The sequence below is a fragment of the Thunnus albacares genome, chromosome 7 (genome assembly GCF_914725855.1).
Source record: "Thunnus albacares chromosome 7, fThuAlb1.1, whole genome shotgun sequence".
In the NCBI taxonomy this organism is placed as follows: Eukaryota; Metazoa; Chordata; class Actinopteri; order Scombriformes; family Scombridae; genus Thunnus; species Thunnus albacares.
Window position 1 is genome coordinate 21673142 of NC_058112.1, and position 24158 is coordinate 21697299.

General features: G+C 39.8%; 1 protein-coding gene and 1 long non-coding RNA gene across 2 annotated transcripts; one reads left to right on the forward strand and one right to left on the reverse strand.

The window, feature by feature from the left end:
- Positions 1-830: 830 nt before the first annotated feature.
- cd82b (CD82 molecule b) lies at positions 831-24043 on the reverse strand. The gene is made up of 9 exons (XM_044356991.1): positions 23899-24043; positions 18197-18269; positions 16905-16977; positions 11266-11390; positions 9095-9169; positions 6967-7065; positions 6285-6458; positions 5169-5252; positions 831-2887 (listed from the first exon to the last, which is right to left on the reverse strand). Exons 2-9 carry the CDS (start codon positions 18257-18259, stop codon positions 2810-2812), a joined length of 771 nt encoding a protein of 256 aa, XP_044212926.1. The 5' UTR covers positions 18260-18269; positions 23899-24043; the 3' UTR covers positions 831-2809.
- Positions 2894-8402, forward strand: LOC122985953. Its single transcript, XR_006404209.1, has 2 exons — positions 2894-4773; positions 8228-8402. It is a non-coding gene; the product is annotated as an uncharacterized LOC122985953 (long non-coding RNA).
- Positions 24044-24158: the final 115 nt, after the last annotated feature.

Genomic DNA, 24158 nt, shown 5'->3' on the forward strand with positions numbered 1-24158 from the left:
GTCCAGTATCATGTTTTAAATGAGAAATTGAGGTTTGGCGCTCGAAGTATTGACGGAGCTCCCTGATGAGATGTGGCTCTGTTGAGTTACTTGAAACAGTCTCTTGAGAGAACATTAAGCTGTACTCATTATGCTGAGGTTAAGTGTCTTAGACAATAGTGGACTGGAGAAGCCAGGTTCGTGCTGTGATTGTGTTGTTTTGCTTAAAAGCAGAGCTGATGAGTCAGTGGTGAGGTATTAGCTTCTGGCATGACATGACATCATGAGGCTCCCTTCCTTTGATAAGAGTCACTGCACTTATGAGAGGAGCTCTTTTATATTTATTGCAGAGGAAAAATCCTGTTATCACAGTGAAATGAATGGATTTGGAGCTTGTTCTGTTCAGCCACAGGGCAGTCAGACTTAATTAACAGGAAAATACAAACAATACATGGGGAAATAATAAAAAAATGCAATAGCTCAGAGGTTTAGAACTTGCAAGGTAGCAAAATAACTAATTTCTTAAGAATCTGCATGAAAGACATAATTATAGCTGCAGCTTCAGCAAATCAGCTTCTAAAACATTATTCCACTGATGAAGAATCTTTCATTGTACACTTTAAATCTATTACAATCTATTTGTCTTGCTCATGTTGTCCCAATGCATTTTTGCCTAAGCCAATGACAGTTGAGTATATACTGCCATCTTGTGGTTGCCTTAAGTATGACAACTGACCGCCACCAGACTTGGAATAGTAGCCAGCTTGACAAAATTTCAGTATGCATGTCTCTTACCACTGTTAGAACTTGTTTTTAACAAATACGATGAAAGAAAAGACATGTAGACTGGATTCTGGTGGGTTTGAGTTTATTAATAGTTCTCAATAATAAAAAGAAATACACAATTTGTATTTTAAACATGGCTTAAAAGGTCCACGGACATTTATTTTCCTACTAAACGAAATCTTTTTTTGTAAAAGTGTACAAAACATTTTAAAAACACAACAAAAAGTCTTCATCTCTTATTAAGTTAAATTAATGTTTCAATTTGGAGCTCAGGCAGACACAGCTGTTTTTTTTTAAAAAACGGGCAGTTTCCTCCGTCTTGTGTTATTGCAGCATGATGAACATGATTTGAAATGACTCGTGTGAGATGGTATGACAAAGCTACTAACCACATTAAAGTGCCAGCTATCCACTAAATTAACCATAAATTCAGCCATAATAGTGTGTTTGAAATGAAGCGGAAGGACTGAGATGATGAGGTGGATAATAAGTGGGATGAGGAAACTCAAAGCAACATTTAAATACTTTTGTAGAACAACTTTAGCAAAGACAGCATGAGTTCATGAACAGTCATTTTCTGGTCATATTGGTCTCTGAAACAGCCAATCATACGCAGCTTTCAATGTTTGTCTCTTGACTCTTGTTACCAATAATTTAAACAAGGCAAACTTCTTCTCAGGAAACAATCAATCATGCAGAGAGGGGAAAATACATTGTGGTCACACAGCTGCCATTTTTATAAGTTTCTGCCACGACGGCAAAAAAACAAGTGAAGGCAAGTGTGAGGAGCTTATTTAAAGATGTCCAGTCGTCTGTTCACAAATTCAGGCTATGGAATAGATGCTAAAACAAATAAAATACAACTTCAAGAGTGATGACAGATTCACTCTAACTGGTCCAATTAATCTGATTCAGACCAAAATAGTGCTGACGAGGTGCTGTGGCAGCCACATTCTGTACATCATAAACAATAGAGAGGAAGTGAAGAACAATAGGACTCTTAAAACAAGAGCATGTGGGTGACTGCTTTCCCATATAAAATGCTGACCAAGCACCAAAGTGCCATAATCCCCTACCAAAGACATACTGTATATACACTAAAAAAAAAAAAAAGTTAAAAAAAAACAGAGATGACATGAGAATCTAAAAAAAAAAGAAATAAAATATTCACTCAACACATCATACACACACTTACTTCATGCAGAACTAGTCATTTTGGAAGCTACTGGTTACCAGTCAGACACACCCAAGAGGAAGACAGAGATGTGATTTAGAGATGCTATGATGGATAGCGGGAGGGGGAGGTGGGTGGTGGTGGGTGTAAACGGAGGCTAATATCAGGGCTGCTGTGTACAAGGAGCTGATGACAGGAGCCAAAACCTCCACCACAGCAGCCCTGCCCTAGCTCAGCCAGGGGCCTCTCCTCCACCCTCTGCACCAAAAATACCAGCTGCAGGATCATAGAGTGGGATTTATGGTTGTAAGCATCTACTACGCACCCACCCACACACCCTCCCCATCTCCCTCTCATCTCCCTGCCCCGGAGTCAGAAGATGCTCCGTCTCTCAGCTCACCAAATGTCACTAAAGTGCTCTCTCTACTACTACGTTAAGCGCTTCATTGAGGTCAGCAAAGGAAAACAAAAATACACAAAGAATCTTTTCATACATGAACATTTGCATAGGTTTCCACTCAAACATACCACCTAAACATCATTATGGTTGTCTCCTTAAAAAAAAAACAACAGAAAAATGATAAGACAACTATGTTAACTTGCAAACTATGTCCAACAAGTGTGTCAAGCTTGATTGAGAGGTGTGTGTTTGTATGTGTGTGTGTGTGTGTGTGTGTGGGACATATGGGGCGTGAGAAATTTGCACAGCTGTCAAGGCAGGAGAAGCTCAAATGGTAGAGACAGCTGTCTTAATTTTGTGTGTGTGTGTACGTTAAGAGTGTGAGACAAGGAGAGAGAGAGAGAGAGAGAGAGAGAGAAAGAGTCCATCCATCTGTGTGTGTGTGGTGTGAAGCTGGATCTGTCTTCAGCTCAGTACTTTGGTACTTTGGTATAATCCTCCTGGACGACACTCTTGCACAGACACATGGAGAGGATCATCCCGAGGAGCTGGAGGAAACAGAGTTGTCAAATTAGTTATCAGGAGTTGAAACTGACCAGCTAAGCACTCACTCAAACATATATCTATGCCGAAGAATAAAAACAAAGAATTGAGTCATTTCAAGTCTGTCTTAAAACAATACTTACATATTACATGTATGTTGAAAGTACTGTAGGGCTGAAATTAACACTTAACCTCATTACAAACTACTTGAGTAATCGCTATTAAATGCCAGAAGATGGCAGGAAAAAAAAAAAACACAGTTTCGTAAGGCCCAGGCTGAGCCCAGCATATCAAATTTATTGTCAGATTTCTTACTTTTAAGACAGAGAAAAGCAGCAAATCCTCAAAATTGGCATTTTTGCTTGAAAAAAAGACTTGAACTATTACTTGATTAACAAAATAGGTGTCCATTTTCTACTTAACGACTAATCAACTTGAATTTTTTCTGCTTGAGTTGAAAGAATTGGTTGCTGTAGTCACTACTCCTCCTCTCTATACTGGCCATGAAGTAATCCCTTTGTAAAATGACTCCACTGTGAAAGATGGGGAACTAAATCCACCCTCCTCATTCTGTGCAAAAATGCACCGTTAAATTCAGCTGAAGCTAATCTAAGTTAGCCAAATCAGGTGTGTTCTTCATCCCAGACATCATGTGGAGGGTTAATTGCTGGTTTTTCATCCCAGCAACAAATCTACAGGTATCCCTGAACCACAGCTGTGTCCCATTTCCAAATTATAATTCTAAGCAGGGTTTGAATATGTGGTGTGTTCATACTGGAAAAGTTACACAATAAAGTATTACAAAGAAAAAAAAAACTCCCTCCCACTCCCATAATTAAATGCACAAAGGAAATGGTGGAGTTGTTCACAGCTGCAAAAAATTAGAAGTAATAGTCGATGGTTGGTGAAACAGCTCCAGGGTCATCTCAGAAAACAAAGTAGCTACTACATTTTTGGAAAATTCATTTACTTTCTCTTTGTGAAGTTTCACTGAAAGTAGCATTTTAAAGTCAAAGTTTATTTTACGTCTGACCGTGCAAGTATTTTGTCATTTCCTGTCAGTACAACGCAGTTAAGCTTGTTGACTTCTTGTATAGTCACAGCAAAAAATGTGTACTATAAAGATTTGTATATAGTGTATATTGTATTTAGTTAGCATGTAGTATGGAATTAGCAAGTTAACACTGTCCAGGGAAACACAAATAGGTCATTTTGTAATTTTAGAAGATACCCACATGATTTGTCTAACTCAGACTGCTGAATCCTTGAAGTTTATTCAGCTGAACTAAATGGACAACAAGCTTACCGCGGTAGTCAATGTAACCGGTGTTACACAGTGTTCGGACCTACATCGATTACATGACTTGCCCATCGCCCCTACTGTCATTTTGCTTGTTTCCCCCCCTCTTTATAGAAATAAAAGCCATTTAGTTTCCATTTTATTTAATTTTCGCATGTCAGTGCCCACGTTCATCAAGTACAAAATACTCTAATTTGTAAAATACTAAGCATGTTGTCAATACTTAGTCAGACGACGCCACAATTATAAACTGAAAATGTCCGCAGCAGCAGCAGCAGAGTCACAGCACAGAGAAACGGAGTGAGACGTCTGTCCTCCCTCCTGCTCTCTGTTGTAAATACATGTAGCTGTTAGCGAGCAGCTACTCTCATGTCTCCCCGGCTCTCTAGGCTTGTTTTCAGCAGAAACTCTCTCACTCTCGCTGTGTCTCTCTCTTCGGATGACAGGCGGGTTGCTCCAGTTCTGGTTCTAAGCGGTGGTCTTCCTCTGGCTCGTCCCCGCGTCTGTGTGCGTCACAGCCTGGCTGTACACGGAGGACGACCTGCTGGTGTTCCTGAGCAGCAGCACCCTGAAGTCTGCCGTCACTAACTCGTAAGTAAGGGGAAGATCTAAACTAAAATTCTAACGTTAAATATCAAAGTAAGCGCTCTACAGATATTGAGCATCAGCAACGAATATCATATCTTGTAAAATGTCCAATGCAACCTGTGACACGAGCTTCGTCAGAGTTTATTAACCGGTGGTAAAATTTCCTCACCGTGGCATCCCTAATGGACAATGCATTTTTCCATGTTTTCCAATTATTGTGAATTTTGTCCCCCATCGTCCAATAAGAAGAGATGTCTTACAGCCAGTATGGAGAGAAAGAATGATTACAGCTACCAGTAACTCTTTCAATGTACACTGACATGTAAATGTCGTATTAAAATAGACTTGAAAAAATCTGAACCTTTCCTTTAAGACTAGTGTGGGAGAGAGATAGATACCTCCACGACTGCCACACCAAAACAGATTCCCAGAATAACTCCGCAGTTTTCCAGGAGCCATTTCTCCACACTGGTTACACAGCCCTGAAGGGGAGAACAAGAGAGGAAGAATGAGTTTAAGAAAGACACAGAAAGAGAGGGGTTGCAGGCCAACATGCGGAGGGAGAGATGAATGGCTACGTGATCCCAGCCGGACATGAGCAGAGCCTTTTCAAAACACAACTGTTGGCTTTGGACTGAGTCACTGAGGGGGAAGAATAACAAGGCTTAGCTGAGCTGAGAAAAAACATTGTAGAGAGAGAGAGAGAGTAAAGTTTCTGAAACACGCAGACCAAACAACAGCACAGTAGAGCTTTCCTGGTGTTTGAACAAATCTCACAGCACAAACAACGTGCCTCAGCTGTTGGTATTCACTGCACTGATTAAGTGAGACCACAGTGCCACACTGAGCTGGCAGCCGGAGTTACACAACATGAGTTGAACTGACTTATGTAATGAGTAAAGGTATGAGGTCTATCAGAACAATGCAGGCTGTACTGTAGCATTGTTCACCCAGCTGAAGTAACGCCAAATAACGCTGACCACGGTCTAGACTTGGAACTGTTAGCATTCACAGATGAAATGTTCAGATGGCGTCAAGGTGAAAATATACGTTATGTTCAACTTTGTGGTACCACATAGAGATGCTGTGAATAAAAACAGAAACATCTAAACAAAGGGAATGTCTATGTATGAAAATAATCCAGGATGATCATGGGCAATTAAAATTAAAGACTCACAGCTGATTATCAACCAAATCTCTAACATTGGCAACAGAGGAAAAACCCTGCATGAACTAAGAAAAGTCCCCACTGTTAAGAAAAGTGGTTGGTTCAGCAAAATGAGGCAGACTGCAGGCTGAAGTGCAACTGCTCTGCACAGCAGTCTGAGTGAGTGACTGCAAAAATCATGAACCGAGGCTGAACAGTTGAAGGAAGGAAGGATTTTACAACCAATTGTACACTGTTGCTTACAACCAATAGCTGTTGGCTGCAGTAAATTTACAACAATGATTTTCAAAAATTACATTCAACTCAGTGCAAAAACATCATTGCAGATTTGATCAGGTTTGTGTACCGTTTCATAGACAGGTGGTTCTGCGGACAGATGCTCACACAGGCCCACGGCCTTGATCTCGATGCCAGGCAGGGATTCGTTGCGACAGGAGCATGAGTAGAGGTGCTGGGAGCTGTTCTTGATCACCAAGTTCTCTGACCAGTTGCCTGGACCAGTCCATCCACAACACTTCATCTGGTCATATGAAAGAGAGGAAGGGTGTGAGAAGGATGTGAAAGGAGGAAGATAAAAGAGAACTACTTACTTAGAGGTAAAGATATGTTTATATATCGAGTTTTTTAAATGTCAATTTCTAATGCATTGATCACCACAAAGAAAATTCCAGTCACCTCCACTGTATTGGTGTGTGAGGCAGAAAACTTGAAATCTAGGCACGTAAAACTTAAACAATCTGCATGGCTAGTCACACGGTATTTTGGCCCTTTATAATACACTGAGTGGAACATTTGACTGATTTTGATGGGTTGAGAATTCACACCTCTCTAAAAATATATTCACTCATGCTATGTGTCAGAGTCACACCAGATAACAGCTTGACCACATTGCATCCGTGACTATAACACTGTAAATGTTGACAGCATTTAGTAACTAGCTTAAGTAAATGGATATTCAATTTGTTGGTTACATAAGTCTTTTGTGTGATTACTATTTAAGTTATGTACAGGTTGAAGAGTCAACTCACCGTCTTCTGAACGTAGTCCCAGGTGTGCTCTGTCGTCCTGTTCTGGCCTGTGTAGTTGATTATCATGCCCTTTATGATGTTTGACATCTCATGTTTCAACTAGAAGTGAGATGAGAATAGAAAAGCAACAAAATGCAAATGGGTTAATATGTGTGTACATGTTTGTCTGTAAACCATTAAAACAGTCAGCAGATTGTCCACAAACAAATTCATGTTTGGTGCAGGGTAAAGAGAAAGTGCTGAAAAAAAGAAAACAAACACACCCACACTGACTTTTTTTTTCTGACTTTCTAGCAACATCTGAACTTAATGTTTCATATGGCTACACCACGGGTGGTACTGGCCTGTGAAGTTCCATGCTGGGCTGAAACATTGCACAAGCACAGCTTAGCAGGAGCATGATTCTGTGTTTATGTGTGTAAAACCACAGAGCGCTGGCAGCTATGTATCTTAAGAGCTCTGTCAGAGATGAGCGAGAGCCTCACCCTATTCTGGGAAAGGGCACCACCCTGCCCTGTGGTAAGCCTTAAACACAGGGAGCTCATCTAGGGCTCAAGAGACACACATATACAGTACATGTGCATATATACATGCTGGAGAGAAAACAGCTGAAAGGGTGACAGCAGCCTCCACCTAACCGACGGAGTCCGACAGGGGTGAGGTTTATCAAGGGAAAGGCTTTTTAAGTGCTGGGAGGGATTGCCATGTTCAGAGTTAAAAACCTGTCTGAAGAGCGGAGAGTGTTCAAACACAACACACCCTTCACACGCTGTACAAACAAACAAGACTGGTTCTATTATTTAAGGCTGGTTCTATTATTGGTTTCACCGCTGATTAATTAGAAGGAGGAGAACCAGGACAAGGAGAGTTCAAACTGTAGTTCAGTTTGATGATCACCTATTTCACAGTGTATGGTTAGAGATGGCCTGATGCTCCACAGGTTATAGAAGATCTTTTGCACCTGGGGCTGTGAAACCCCCGAACAAAATTTGCATGTATTATGTAATACTGGATACATTTTTTGGAATCCACCTCTTTTGTTTATTTTTTCTGTGGTGTTGTCTTTCATTAGTCATGTTTCAGATGCATCACCTATTATCGTCCTTTTTGATCAATTTGTACTATTTCTGTTGTTGTCTTTTAACTTAGGCTCCTGAGCAATGCTAATGTCTTCTTGGTTGCTGTGTTAGTTTATGCGATTTGACCCATCTTGAATTAAAAATTTTATTGCATAATTTTGGTTTAACTTTTATTTAATCAGGTAAGTCCCACTGATGTTGGAGGAGGTAGACCTGGCCAAGACGGCAGCATAAAAAGTTGCGGACAAAACAATAGAAAATCAGGCAACAAATATAAGAATAGTAGAATTGAGACTTGTTTTCTGACTTTTCTTGTGTATTGATGACGAAGAAAGTTTGGTTTGTTTGTTTTTTTTTTAAAACAGGCTCAGAGAAAAGACTGAAAAACTTGGAGTCAACTCTGTGGAGTTAGTGAATCCACCTGTAGGGGGCTCTGTGTCATCAAAGACTTCAGTAGAAAGTGGTTTCAGTCCCTAGAGTGATAATTACTGTCTTTGAAGGCCAATGTTAGACAAACCAGTTACATACGTCAGCATATGACAGCAGCTTTAGCAACACTTGCTCACCGTGAATTCGTTTGCCCTCTCTCTCTGATACACAACTACACAAAGGGAGAACTGAGATTACAATGGAAACATCCAGTTTAAGAGCCTGCGTGCCACTTCCTCTACAGTTGCCACACATCTCCTTCAGTTCACCTGCCCAAACGCACTTTCCATCAGCATCTCATGTCACGTGGGTCAAAAAACAACATCCTGTCACTTTCCACTCGACCTATGAAGCTGTGTTTCATCACAGGAAGCTGTGGGCTCTCTAATGGGTTTAGCTGAGACTCAAACGCAGCTTGTCACAGCTGTGATGGGGAGGAAAGCACAAATACCTAGTAGGCCCCAACTGTACCAATGGGATGGAGAGGACATGAGAGGTGGGTGTAAAAGGGTGAAAGAAAACTGAAAAAGACAGAAGAGAAGAAGACAATTTAAGAAAGAAGGGAGGGAAATAAAAAAACAAAACAAAGAAAACACAGTATATAAGGGCTGGGGTCTTACCCGATCTCTCTGGAAGTAAATGAGAACTCCAGCAGTCACCTGGGCGATGAGGATGAGCAGGAGACAGGTGAAGTACTGTGGGGGATAATTGGAAATGTCATAACTACATCCACAACCTCTTCAACGGGCTGACATTAGTGTAGCAAATCACTGTAAATGATGGCATACCCGCAATAGAACAAATTTTTAGAAAGCCCACATTATGTGTATAATAAAAACAAACCAGCAAAGAAGAACACTCCTGGGCATTTTTACCTTTCATTTTCAATTGTCTTTAATCTGTGTGGTGAGATACCACGTCTTAAGCATAATCTCTGAAACCTTGTGGTGTGTGTGTGTTTGTGGCTGATGGGGGGGGTCCTCTGCCAGCTGGTTAATGTCACTGAGAGAAGTAGGTCATGGCAGTTCTTCAGTTAACCCCTAGCAGGTTTAACGCTGTAGAGCTCACACACCCATCCCCACTCTTGTTGTACCCCCTGCATCTCACTGGCTTATCCCTGTCACCCCCACCCCTCTGTAAACCCACACATGCTGCGAGCCCCCAGCCCACACATAAGCATTTCTGCTTATGTGTGGGCTGCTTACTGTCAGCAGGAATCTATCATGTGCTCTTAAGCAATGCTTAAGATCTCAAGCAGGTGCATTCATGCAAATGTTTCATGCTAAAAAATAAGTGTAACTTTTATGTTTTAGTAGTACAATAACTTAAAGTAACAAGTAGAAGAAACTACTATACTTGATTTGAGAGCTGCACTACTGAGAATCTAAAGTATTATTTTGGGGCATTTTTATGTCTTTTTATTAGAGATTTGACAGTAGAGATGGCAGCAAATGAGGAGAGAAGGAGATGAGGAAAAGCATGTAGAAAAGGTCCCTGGCAGTAACTTTAACCCCCTAGATCAATGATTCCCAATCAGACGTACTTCTACCCTAGGGGGTACTTGTGCAATTGCCAGAGTATGTGGAAAGATTGTAGAGTAGCTCATGTAATTTGATAAAATAAAAAATCTGATTTGATTCAATACAGAGTCAGCTGAACACACACAAGTGTGAAAAATTGTGAGAAAAATGGGCAGAGAAGCAAGAAAAAACAGTTAGCTAAAAGTCACGGCTAACTGGTTAAAATAAATAGCTGAAAGGAGTGGATAGCTAGCTAGCAATAGTTTGCTAAATTTAGCTAATATTTCAACCACATCCATTCCTTTCAGCTATCTATTTTAACCAGTTAGCCATTACTGTTAAAAGTAACAAACAGTTAAAAGTAATTCATTATTTTTAAAAGTAATAGATAAATGGTTGAAAAATTGATAAATACTGTAACTGGTTGCAATAGTAGAAAGTAATGGATAAATGGTTAAAACAGCTAAGAGTATTTAGATAAACAGTTAGTTAGCTATTGGATAAATGATCGAAATAGTAATGGATAAACAGTTAAAGTAATGGATAAAATGTTGAAATGTATGGCTTCTGCCAATCCAATTGGTAGTAACACAAATGCAAAGCTAACCAAACCAAATTAAATATTTCAATGTTTAAAGCTTTGAATGCAGGACTTTTACATATAAATGAACGTCCGTTACATTCAAGCCCTTGCCAGACAAGTTTGCACAATGCTGATTAAGCCTATCACCACCAGGTAAATCGCTCTGTATTGTAAAGTAAAGTAAAACTATATAAAGTATACCGGAATTGTATAATCTGATGTCTGGTGCAACTTTACACTGGTAGTGATGCATTTTACTTCAACCAGCAGTGACTGATTCCCCTCAGATTTGCCAGGGAAAATACATCATGTTGGCATCATATCGACAGTGTTTGTGTAATTACTCTCACTGCCAGAAGGGGGCAACAAAAGTTCCGCACTGCAGGTTTAAGCCTTTCATAGTATTAATAGATAAATAAAGTAATATGCAGTTTTAAATCAATTAAGATCAGCATGACAGATGGTGTTGAGAACCACTGTCCTAGATCATCAGGCCACCCCATTTCTGAGAACTTTATTTTCTGTCTCATTACGTTTCCTGAGAGGTCATGTCTGAACTGTGGTCAGGTGGTACGTGACTTTTATGTTTGTTCACTGGGAAAGGGTGTTAAACCTGTCACCCTCTGAGAGAATGAAACCAAGCTGTAGCATGTTAGCATTAGAGCTCAAAGTGAATGTAATTCCTCACCAGACCCAGCAAACAACGAATTTCGTAGATGGCTCCGATGCAGCCAAAGAAGCCCATGGCCATTGACAAGGAACCCACTCCGATAAGGATGTAGGAAGTCACTTTCACCGTGTCTGACGACTCCTCTGGAGAAAATAGACAAAAAAAACCAAACAAAAAACCACAGGAAGAGTTCAATTCACACAGTACCACTGAAACTTACATGATCGCTGCAAATATACTAAACACTTGCTGCAAGAGTTCTATAGCAACAGCTTTGTAAATGTTAAATTCAGTTTTCTAGTTAAATTCATCTACTTTTTAACAAAAACCAAAAAAATGCAATGCATCATGTGCAGCAATGCCCTGACCTCTGCTCTTGTTTTTCTACTTTAACCACAGTGTGTGCCTCCAAACAAATTCAGCTCAGAGGTAGACCTCGTTCACATGCAAAACCATTTTGATACAGATGGTTACAGTAATCCAAAAAATGCTTTGCACAGCAGACCTATGTTTATTTCAGAACATTCTGTTTTTTTCTTTGCTCCCACAAAAAGATTATTTTAAAGGGGACCTATTATACTATCCCTATTATGCTATTCTGTCATATATATAATGTTACAATACTTGCTCATGGGGGAATTGTTGGGTCTCTGTAAATTAAAGAGTACAGTCTAGACCTACTCTATGTGAAAAGTGCCCTGAGATGACTTTTGTTGTGATTTGGCGCCATATAAATAAAACTGAATTGAATTGGATTGAAATGTCGAATGTTCACATTAAATGTGGTCACGAGTCAAATAATGAGGTAAACGTATGATTCAGACAGAGGGTTGATTGAAGGGCTGTATAAAGGGCCAGTATAAGATAAATACGGATTTTTTTGAAATGTGAATCATGCAAACTTGCTCTATTGGAGTCCCAGAATAAAAATATAGAGCTGAAAATGAGCATAATAGGTTCCCTTTAATAGGCCACCGGAGAGAGTTGGACCAAGACAAGTAAATGTGTGGCAAGATTAATTGATTTCCCTCTTTGGTATGTAGAACGAGAGAGATCCAGGAGGAGGGAGGCAGGGACTGAAATGGAAGATTGGAAGGTTGGAGAGGAGATAAACTGGAGCCAATATGTGGCTGTGTGTTATCTGGGCTGGAGGAGCTCCAGAGAGTCAGAGCTCGGTCTACAGATGAAGCCAGAATCTGAGCTCTGTGAAATTGCTCCAACTCCTAAAGATTCCCAAGCCAAGCAAACCAGCCAGTGCTATCAGATACCTCCCTCCCAACCATTTGTGAAGAAGCTGACAGACACGGCAGCTCCTCCACCACTGCTTTGTGAATTGAATGCAATGTTGCCTCTTGGCTAGTTCACTAGAACTCTTCATAGATGTAGTTCCCATTTCATATTAGCTGCTCATGCTTTATGCAGCTATCATCATACACAGTATACAATCTGGCACATTGACTACAGAAATTAATGATCACACAGACTATAAAAACAGCCAAACTAGAGTATAACTCTACATAAAGAACATTTGTCCACACATGAATCAGAGAAAGACTACATTATTTACAAAACACTTATCACCAGCTTACTGTGCAGACCACAACGGCCTTTATATCTCATCACATACACTCATTATCAGAGGATGCAGGCTGTGTTACTATCCTAACATTTTCCTACCAGGCCCCAATTCGATGGAATAAACCACACACTATTGACATTTTTAAATCAAGGCTGAAAACCTATTTATTTTAACTGCCATACAACTGAACCTCCAGTTACGAAACACTTACTTTCAAGTGTAATTATTTGTTGCTTGTAGAAGTTAATCATTGTAAAACAGTTAGTTACATGTTATTCTACAAGTGATCTATTTTTGCCTTTAACAGACAGTTGATAGTAGAGAGACAGACAGAAAATTATGTTTTACAGATGTTTTCTTGTGTAAAAAATAATTATTTAATAGTATGTCATTTAGCTTTGTCCCCCAGCGGGGGATCCAACTGATGGCATTGCAGTTACAGGGTATAAATCATAACCCTTGGGCCAACAGGATACCCTGTTCTACATGTGTTAAAAACAAAATACTTTATGTACATCATATTGTGTACATATGTAGTGACCATGCACTTCATATAAACTTATTTCCTGTCAATATTACTTACAACTGGACACAAAATACACATGAATGCACCGAGAGACATGAGTACATGCATGTACGTACATCGCTGACTCTATATGGGTTACCAGAGCAGCACATGTTGTGGTGACTTGAGAATAATTGAAAGCTAAAAGTACCGGGGCCAACATATGTAGAGTGTTTATGTGGCTACAGGGTAGCATTTAAAGGGAGGCAGACAAGCGTACTGTACTGCATGTTCTATATCCAGCAGCATGTTATTTCATTCTCCCATATACACACAGAACGTCTGCAAAAGGAACAGATGTCTTTAGGTTGCTTAAAAACAAGAATTAGCTTGAGAGGAGGATTTGGGGAGCTGCTTAAAGCAGAAGTCTCAGTCACTACTGACAGATCATCAGTCAAGAAATTACTCAAACTAGACTGAACATGAGGGGTGTTAGTCAAAGACTAATCATGTTATGCAAGTCGTGCAAGACACTCTGAGACTCTAGTTAGCTGCATAAAAGATCAATATCTAGAGCAGAGGCAGAACAGAGAAAGAAGTGACGCAAGTTTCATCGCTGAACTGGCTTTTGCAAGATACATCGATTGATCTTTTGCTAGATACTATGACTTCCAACACAGTAATTAGTCAAAATATTTGCTGAAAGGAGCAGAATTATTTTACTAAACTTATGTTCCATTGAATCAGTAATAGGGATGATTAGCGACAGTTATCTATTAGTCCAGATGATAAGCCAATCAGCTATGATTATTAACTGTGGGAACGAAAATTGTGATGTTTATGTGGGTCTCCCTGGAGACCAATGCTTAGATGAAACTTGTTCCAGTAAAAACACACACCCTGGAGTTAGAGGAAACGTCATGCAACACTAATGCAACCTCAAAAACTGTTCTACACTGTGACTACTTCTGACATTTTGTCGAAGTAGTCAAAGTTTTTTAATATTCTTGGCAAGTTATACATTAATTCTTTAGACTATTTCCTCTCACATCATGTCACATCAGCTGCAAAAAATCAAACATATTCTCTTTTAAAACTCAAATAGTGTTTCCTCTCAGACATTCTGCCAGATTTATCAAAGTTGCAGAAAAAAAGGTACTTTACAAGCTTCCTGTTGTAATGCTAGCATCTGTGTTCTTCTGTTCCTAATCCTAAAACATACAATTCTCATGAAGTCAGCATGTGTACGCCTGGTTACTGTACTGTTCTGTCATGCACTATGGCACGTTTCCATGTAGGTCTCTTTTAAAATAGTCCCTCTGGTGGTTTTCATGGAACTTTCTATTTAAAGAGACAAGAATTATGGTGCCCTTCAAGAAAGCTGCTGAGGGAGGAGGAGGACTGTTGGGTATTGTAGGTCCTTCTGTAAACACGACCAGAACCGAATACTCAGCTTGACAATATGCACAGATTTAAAATGTAAACATAAGTGGATCAGCTTTGCTTTCAATTTCTACATTGAAGCAGTCCAAAGAAAAATCATTTTCCAACCAAGTTCTCTTTCCTCTGTTCATGACTTTGGAAAGTTTCAGAATGAATCTGCGAATGAACTGTGCTTTGGCACACTCTCCGGCTCTGCTCATAGACCTTCTCTCCAAGGCTGACTTTTGTTTAAACATAAGGCAAGCTGTGTTTTGGCAAGCACCATCAAGATACACTCAAGACATCATTTCGCTGAGGTAAACTATTAACAGTGCGATGTAGATACAGAGGAGTGAACATTGAGGGGGAGATGCCCTTTTAACTGGAAAACAGGGGGGCCCGAAACCAAAATATTCTCAAAGTTCCCCCGCCTGAAGTCATTGGGACAGCTGCAGAGGCCTCTATTAATATAACTCATAAAGAATGGAAACTGAAAACACAGAGATCCTGTTTATGGTCAGGCAATGGTACAACTTCTGAGGGGAACACAAAGAGTCAATAAACAGAGCTGCCTGCAGCTTTGGTTTTTGATCCTCTATGGAGTGGCAAGACATTTCCACTGAAGTTCCAGGGATCCAGGGAGGAGCTGAGGTTGAGCTGAATACAGCAGAGGAGAGGTCATCGAGCCCCACATAGGAAGGGATATCCTCAGGGTATCAGTGAAGCGGGATCTCAGCTATCTCTGGAGGAACAGCTGGATTATCATAACAATAGTACTGGGGTCGGCAGGGATGATAGATAGTGTACTGCCTTTTACACTCTGCAGATAAGCAAACTCAGCTCAATAATGACCTTGTAGTGATTCTTCTCAGGGCGGTGACCTCGAGAGCAGAAATATGAGCAAGAGGAAGACAAGACTCAAGTCTGACTGGTTAAGGACACAAGGTCAGTTCAGGTTCGTCAAAACGTCAGCCTCTTAAAAATTCATTAGTCAAAGCAGCACAAACTTTGAGCCTAAATATAGATTTCTCCAGCTCCGCTCAGCCCTAAGAGATGGGCCTTAGTTGTAGAGTGCAAACAGAGGCTAAAAAAGTCAGTGTAATAGCAGTTAATCCCATAGTCAGACTGGCAAAGTGATGCATGTTATAACCACATCTGAGGCTGATCTGACTGGCTTAATGCGCATCATCAGACCTGGCTTTAAAACAGACGTCATACATGCATCTCTCTGTGTCTCACTGAAATAAATTCTGTATTTGATTTCCAACACGTGTTAAATTGCCAGATAATAAATTGAAGGATTCTTCTTTACAGACTGGTGTTGGGAGAAAACTTTGCTGCCGCTCTCGGGCAATGCTGCATCTGGGATGAATACACTGAAAGCATTTATAAAGAGATTTATGGTAGCTAAGAGTTTCCATCCACGGTTCCCTGTTCTTTCAGGCAAAGCAGGAACTGAGTTTCATTATGCTTTCTTTAGCGTCTTCACAATAGATAACAAAAGTAAGACACATTGTTGTTTATGACAGAGCTGATAATTTTGCCTCTTACAGCATTCCATTTGGAGCCTTAGTTTCTCTCTCACTGTGCAGTGTCTGCAAATAGATCTGTGTCAACATCTGTGAGGGTGGGAGATTCTATCTGTGCACCTCTGCCATCTGGGGGACTGAGAGAACAGGCAGGTTCAAAGTACAACTTTGTGGAAACTGCGAGGGAAAGAAGCTGCTATTTTCCAACATAAGATGAAACGACTTGAAACGCCTTGATAATCGTGAGCCTGACACCTCCCCTGACTAACCTACTCCCCCCTATTCTCCACAGATGTGTCTGTATGTCTACAGGGCGACTTTTCAGTGGTTGAGGAAGTCATGAAGTTTCATTTATGAGTCACTTTTTTTTGGTTTGGTGTGAACATCCCTTTGTGGTTCCTTGGGAATGAGTCCTATGGGATAAAATCCACATAAACTGCGCTGAGTAGGCTAAGGGTTTTAGGATTTGACAAGCACATTCTCCAATCTGTATTTCCCCTTCTACTGTGCTCGGACTAGCTCAACTGACATTGGTCAAAAGTGCTGAATGTTTGCTGAGTTTTATCACTTAAGAACGTGACAGCAGGACTGCAGGTGTGTGTGTGGGTGTTAAAACACTTACGTAGAACAGCAATGAAACTCTGGTTATCGAAGAGAACCCACAGTCCAAAGCCCATGATCAATGCTCCAAAGATCTGTGAAACAGAAAAGAGTCAGACACCATATCGTGTATTAGAATTGAACAGAGTCTGTGCTAGTGTGTCTTATTTTTGTTTCCTCAGTCTTTCACATCTGGGATTAATCAGATCCCAACTCTTCTCTCCGTCTGCTTGTGTCTTTCTCTCACAGCCATGTAAAGAGGGACAAAGGATGTGGATAGCATCAAGAAACCCACTCTGCTGGTTTTTCTCACAATTAACACCCAACCAACCAGCCACAGAGGATTTACTACCCATTCTTCAGTATCCCAACAGCAAAGTAAGCCTTGTTAAATAAGGAGACAATCACAAATGAGAAGACAATTGTCACCTCTAGATCAGAACATTTTGGCACTGGCGTCTGAAAGCCACAGAAAATTATCGGCTTTACCTCTTTTACCCTTGTAATGAGGTTATGCAGTTCAGAACTTCTATGTAATTAAGAGGGCCCTTGTTTAGAAGCGGTGGGGCACCATAGTGGGGGCAAAATCCATAGATGAGAGACTGTGTTGATTCACCAGCTTCCCCCCTTGAACCACTGCCCCTCCCCAACCATGCAACAGTAATTAGAGCCCTGGTAAAGAGCTGTTCATTTAGGGGGACTGTTGAGCTCCCCAGCAGCCATCATTAGCCAACCACTTCCTGGCTTCCCCTAGTCTCCACTAGTCTAATCTGTCCACATGGACAAACACTGACATAGACACACACGCTTCCTATTAGACACCAGTCGAGTGTTCACATCAAAAGGTCTGTCTCAGGTTTACAGCTGTGGAATCATTGGAAAGGTCTGGACATCCTCGCAGAGTCAGTTTTAGGAGTCTGGGGTTTTATCAACCCCTGGACTTTATGCTGTGGCCGGTGTGAGAGAGATGGCAACAAACAGAAACCATCTGCTGTTGTTTAGACGTGGCTGTGCTGAGGTGCTCTGTTATGTCTTACCCCCGGGCAGAGTCACAGAGACATTTCCCTATGTGTCTCCACTAATCTCTGGTCTTATTTGATGATTATTCAAGTAAAAGCTGTCGCTGAAAGGCATCTGAAAGCACAGAATGCGTCACAAGTGTCAACTGAAAGAGCGAAGCATACCTATCTTTTTATCTACAAAAGCCACAAACAAAGGTGAAGTCATACGATGGGGTTTTGACAGTGCACGCAATAGGTCTGCAGTTATTGCAGCATGGCCATCAAGAAGTGACAAAGAAATGTCATTACTTACAAAGAAGAGGAGATTGAAGAGGAATAGAAAGTACTTGGTGACTGTGATGCATCCTTTCCCCATGGCTGCGCTTCTGGAAGACAGAAGTAAACAGAATTTATTGGTTAAACTGAACATCAGATGGTAATTTTGAAGAATAATGTGAGTGTGAAAGATAAAAAGAAAGAGAAAAAAGACAAGACACAGATGGAGAAAAGACACAATAACAAAAGCTAGCCTTGAGATACTCTTGACTTTATAGCGAGTGAGCCACAAAACAAGGACACAGGAAAATCTGCACAGTTGGGTTCCTGACTAAATGCAGCTTTAATCTTCAAAGCAACAACATCCGCCTAATTCATTTTCACCGCGTGCATTTTCAGTTTTTTAACAGCCCAACCTGCTCTAATCCCTATCTTTATAAGACAGTAATTAGCCTGTTGTCTTAAAATATTAGCTTTTATGACAATTTTGCATGCTTTCGAGAGCAAATTTGATAACAAATATAGTTTTATTCTTGACAAAAAAGAGGAACCACCTGGGTCACTGGTGGACTGGAGGGAAGACTACCACACAGTGTTGAGTGGTGAGATTATGATGACTATGTGGAGACCATGACATCTCATGTTATTACGCATGCTAAGGTCATCACAAGCAAAACGGAAACAAGCAGAGATGTATTAGCAGCAACAAGCTTGGTGTGATAAAATTGAATTTTACAGTCAACTTTATTAAACATTTCAAGCCAAATATACAAGATTTATGACCATAACCAGTCAAGTTCAACAGGCCTGGCTGATGTCATACAACCTCATTGCGCACAATAATGTTGTGAATCACAGCGAGCTCAGAACTGCAGCTGTCTGACCTTTTAAGTTTGGGCATGTTACAGTGACATCAGCATTGTTTTACATCACTTTACCTCTAACTCATCTATATTTGGGTTTCTGATGCACTTAGTTGTACACACGAGAGCACAGGCCTACACATACGACTGCAGTTCCATGACTTTTCTGTGAGAAACATTTTCCTTTGAGAAACAGCTGTAGGCCAGAGCAGCACCACACATACAGTACAGTAAGGACACTTCACGAAACTCTCTGGCAACATGATTCAGCCTGTGCTCCAGAAGTCCAAAGAAAATATTTACCACAACCAGACCTTTTTCCTTCACTGGAAGCACTGAAAATATAACCAGCCATTGTGGTTATTTGAGGAGTCTGAAAATATCCTCTGAAGACAACTCCCCGTGTATCAGATGACAAGCTTTCTCTTTTACATCCAAACTGTAGGCTCTGTCTGTCATATTGTGTATTTAGTTATATTTTTATGAGTGTACTACTTTTGGTAGCAAACACTCATCACCTAAAGTTTATTGTGTATAATTTCTTAAATATATAGTTACTTAACCTTTAATGGGAGGCAATTACTTCTAAAAAGTACAGTAATATCACTTTCTCCAGAGACAAATATGTTGCATTACCAGTTAAATTACTTTTGAGTTGCTTTGGGAAAACACTCAAATAACTTGCAGCATATTTACTTTTCAGGGTTTCTCTCATCTCTCAGTCACATCTGACGGTTAGACTTTATCTTCCCCCCAGTTGATTAGCGTGCACAAGTGAAACGTTATGCAACAGTATCACAGCAGCCACAGGAAATAGAGCCTAATTTCAGTATGAAACAGGATTTTAAAAAAGAATAACACTAATTTAAAAATGCTATCACACTTTTAACTTGTCAAATGTTTTTATCTGTGTCTGCTAATTAAAATTGACACTTTTATGTGTAACACTTTGTTATAATAATGCAGTAAAATATTCCCTTAAAGCACTGGTAATTAAAACTTTTTTTTTCTTCCTTTTCCTCTTCTTCTTCTTCTAGTCTAATCTGCCCAACTGGATTTATCAATGAGTAAGATGGATATAACACACAAATACATTCAGAACCATCACTAGAACTCTGGTTATTTAAAGTAAACAAATGCAAATATGACTTTAACATTACCACCTTTACTGGGCCATTAAATATACTTGATAACCTTAATACCAACACAATTTCATGTTTACAAAAATGGACCCCCTACAAAGCCAAAACCACACAAGAGATACCCCTGCAAAGTAGATAATCCTTAAAGGAGATTGCTGGTCTTTATGTCTAGATGGTGAGCAGAAGTGCGGATTAAAAAAGGCTTAGTTATGACTATCATTGTTGTGTTGAATGAGTCTCATCCATCTGAAAACAATCCTTAACAATGCCTCAATGCTACTTATTATATTTTTCAAACAACAACTTAAATAGGCTAGCAGGCCCAGCCCAGTTCTCTCCAAAGCAGCCAACTGACCATATTGAGGTTTACAGTAACGCCAAGCCAAACACAAATAAACTCACATTTTTGCAGAACTTCCATGCAAACTCACATATTTAGCAGACAAACTGTGGGGCTGTTTTATAGCACTATTTTTGCTGAACCAACCTAAGCAAGTCCAATCACACTGGACTCCCTTAAAGTGAATGACAAATCTGTTCCAAAGTGAAAAAAAAAGACTGGAAAGTGTAATGGAAATTCAAAGCAGAGTCAAACAGTCTCATTGTGACCATGAATAACAGCAAGAATTTGCAATTTTTCTGAAATCAGAAGACACTGGAGTTTGACAGAAATATGAAAGGGGAAAAGGGTTAGAGGAGGCTCGAGCTCATTGTGCAAAAACCATGCATAGAAATTACTTGCCACGAAAAGGCTGCAGATGAATCACCTGAACTTTCCAAACTCTGTTACCTCATACTGCTTTTTACCCTTTAGAATTTCCCTCTTTACGGTTTCACATTCAGTTTGTTCACTATCAAATAATGTTTTGGGTGCACTGAAAGATGTGTTCTTTTATTGTACAAAGAGCCAGTTCACAAACATGGGGTACAGAGGTGATTATGAAGACAACATAAGTGGCAGATGGCATTGAATGTGCCTGTAATGGACCCAGCATGGATCAACTACAGCCCTGTTGTGCTCAAAAAGGTCAGGCGACGTGCCAACCAAACCTCCATCTACCACCTCCTCCTATTATATTCATATATGACCCATTTACACATCTGTGAGGGCATGGCTCTGGCATGGACCTGCATACAGCATACTGGTACTAAAGCCCTTAATACCACGCCATCATCTGCAACAATGTAGTTTATCTACATTGTTGCTATGTAGTCCATTATCTACAGCTGTGTTTTGGTGACTAACCTGACAATGTGAGTTGTTTGAGTAAGAGCGAACAGCATCACCACTACTCTATATCTAGAAAGATTTGGTGTACATTCAGTTTGGTGAGTAATACTGCACCCAGCAACAAGCATGACAACAAGGGCTTGGCAGTAATGATCTTTTCTTTCTTATCTGATTATCGTTGTTGTCTGTAATGGCTTTTATTCATCTAGGTTTCATCATTTGAGGTGTTTCACCAGTATATTGGTATCAACAAAATCATTGGGATGGAGGGGAGTTCTGATTTATTCTATGACACTATCATAAAGGGATGAAATTTCTCACCGGGGTTTAATGCCAGGTAATTTACCACCCTCCAGTGGGCCTTATGAAGCATCTAAAATAAGTGGCAACAACAACACTGAACAGACCACAACTAGCTTTCACATAGTAGTGGAGCTGGGCAATATATCAATATTATATTGATATCATGATATGGCATAAGTGGTGTCTTTTCCTGGTTTTAAAGGCTGCATTACAGCGAAGTGATGTAATTTTCTGAACTTACCAGACTGTATTAGCTGTTCAATTATTTGCCCACTTTAGTCATTATATCCACACTACTGATGCTAATTTATCAAAAATCTCATTGTGTGAATATTTTGTGAAAGTACCAATAGTCATCCTTACAATATTGTCGTTATCAAGGTATTTGGTCAAAAATATTGTGATATTTGATTTTGTCCATATTGCCCAGCCCTACATAGTACTACTAGATAGTACTGATTTACTGATTTTGTCTTCACATTAAAAAATAATAACACTACAAGTAATCAGAAGCAAAATGGCTTAGTCTGACAAGAAGCCAAAACCAAGCCCCATTTTATGATATAAACCAGAAGGGTGAATACATCAGCTAACTGCAACAAGCTGAATCTTTTGGACTTTTTGTGGCTGAATTAAATCACTAAAATACATGTTTTTATGTGTCTGCAACAATCAGCACCCATGATATTAAAGATAATACCACTAATAACCTCTAAAAGCAATCCACCAACAGTGCTGTACTATAGCTTTTGAAGAAACATCATGTGCATATATGCATCCGCAGAATAAACGGCCAGTTTAATGGTGATGGTGGCTAATGGATCATTTTGCCTAACCCAAAAGCAAACTCTTACAAATGAACATTGTAGCAATTTAAAATTATGCTGTTGAGTTGATACTTCACTAATCACTTCTGCAGTCCAAACTAAATATAATTTAACCACAGAGAAAGGGTGGTGAGAAGACAATAACAGAGTTGAGAATATATTTTGCTTGCCCCATGAGGTGTGCCTCTGAAATATGTATTTCTGCTAGCTAACCACAATATTGCAAAAAGCTCACACCTAATGCAAGAAGACAGCAAGACCACTGTGGTAAAAGGATGTTGCCTCAGATATGGAGGGTAACTAGGCACTTTTGTCATAGAAATAACTACATAAGGCTCACAACTTTTTTCGTTTCAAGCCACCTTTTATAAAAATATATTCTATTAAAAATAAGTCCCATAGAATACCCTCTAACAGATTTTTTTTTAAATAAAATAATAATAAACTATATAAAAAAATATTATAAAATAACTACAGAAGACAGCTGTACACAAAACTAGGCTGTTGCTAAAGAATGCAGTGCTTTTGTAACAGCACCAGCATACCACTTTAAAACAGGGGGTTATTTAAATGTTGTTTTAGCACACAACACAACATAAAATATGCTAGTGCTACACTTTAAAGGTAAGACTCTGAAGTGAAAGGAAGTCATCCTGACATCCTAAGCATATTCTTTATGTGGGATAATTAGCTGGAATCATGACCCAGGAGGTTCCTCATTTGTACAACTATTGACAATATCCGTTTGTGGTTTCCTTACGAAATTCTTTAAAGACCGACAGCACAGGAATTACATATTGGAAAACATAAATCATAACATGAATACCAGACAACATAATCCAGCCGTTACACAGGCGTTAACAGATAACAACACAGCACAAAACGGCAAATAAGTTAAAAAGTGACCGCAGCAGGCAGGTTGCTACTGTGCCGTCAACTTTTAGCACGTGTTTAACACTGAATAATAACTTGATAAAAATGAAATAATGGCACTTTTGCGAAGGTTAGCTTAAAGGAAGTAATTGGTTTATTTATTTCAGGGAGCCCTGGCACTTTTACTTTATCAATTACCTAGCTTAACGCCAACTTCTACGTACAGTAAATCAATTCGGTTAATAGAGTTAAAAGACGAACGTTTACGCTAACGTCAACCGTCAACCTCACCGACGTCGCTTTATCCTTTACAACTGCCGTGACGTGTTTACTTAGTAGAACGTTTGTCATAAACGCTTGTTCAGGGATTAGCAGTTTAGGCAGAAAGTTTTCTAAAAGACAAAGGAGATGGCGGCTAATTTACAACAGCAAGTTTACATATTCTACCTCAATCTTATATTATGACTAGCTAGACAGAGGTAAACATGATAAACACTTACTTTGTCTTCTTCTTCAAAAAAGTGGGAACACTTGGCTGGGATAGTCGCCTGTCTTCTGTCTTGCTTGCTGTGTGACTGAACCCGTTTCTGCTGGTGAGAAACAAGATGTGTGTATGTCTGTGAGAGAATGTGTGTGTGTGTCTGGGAAGTTCTGGGAGTTCACACCCCCACCGTGCGGCAGACATGGATACTTTTTTTTCCTTAACCCTCTCCTGCCCATTTCAAAAAACATACAGAAGGTCTTACATGCCACATGTGGA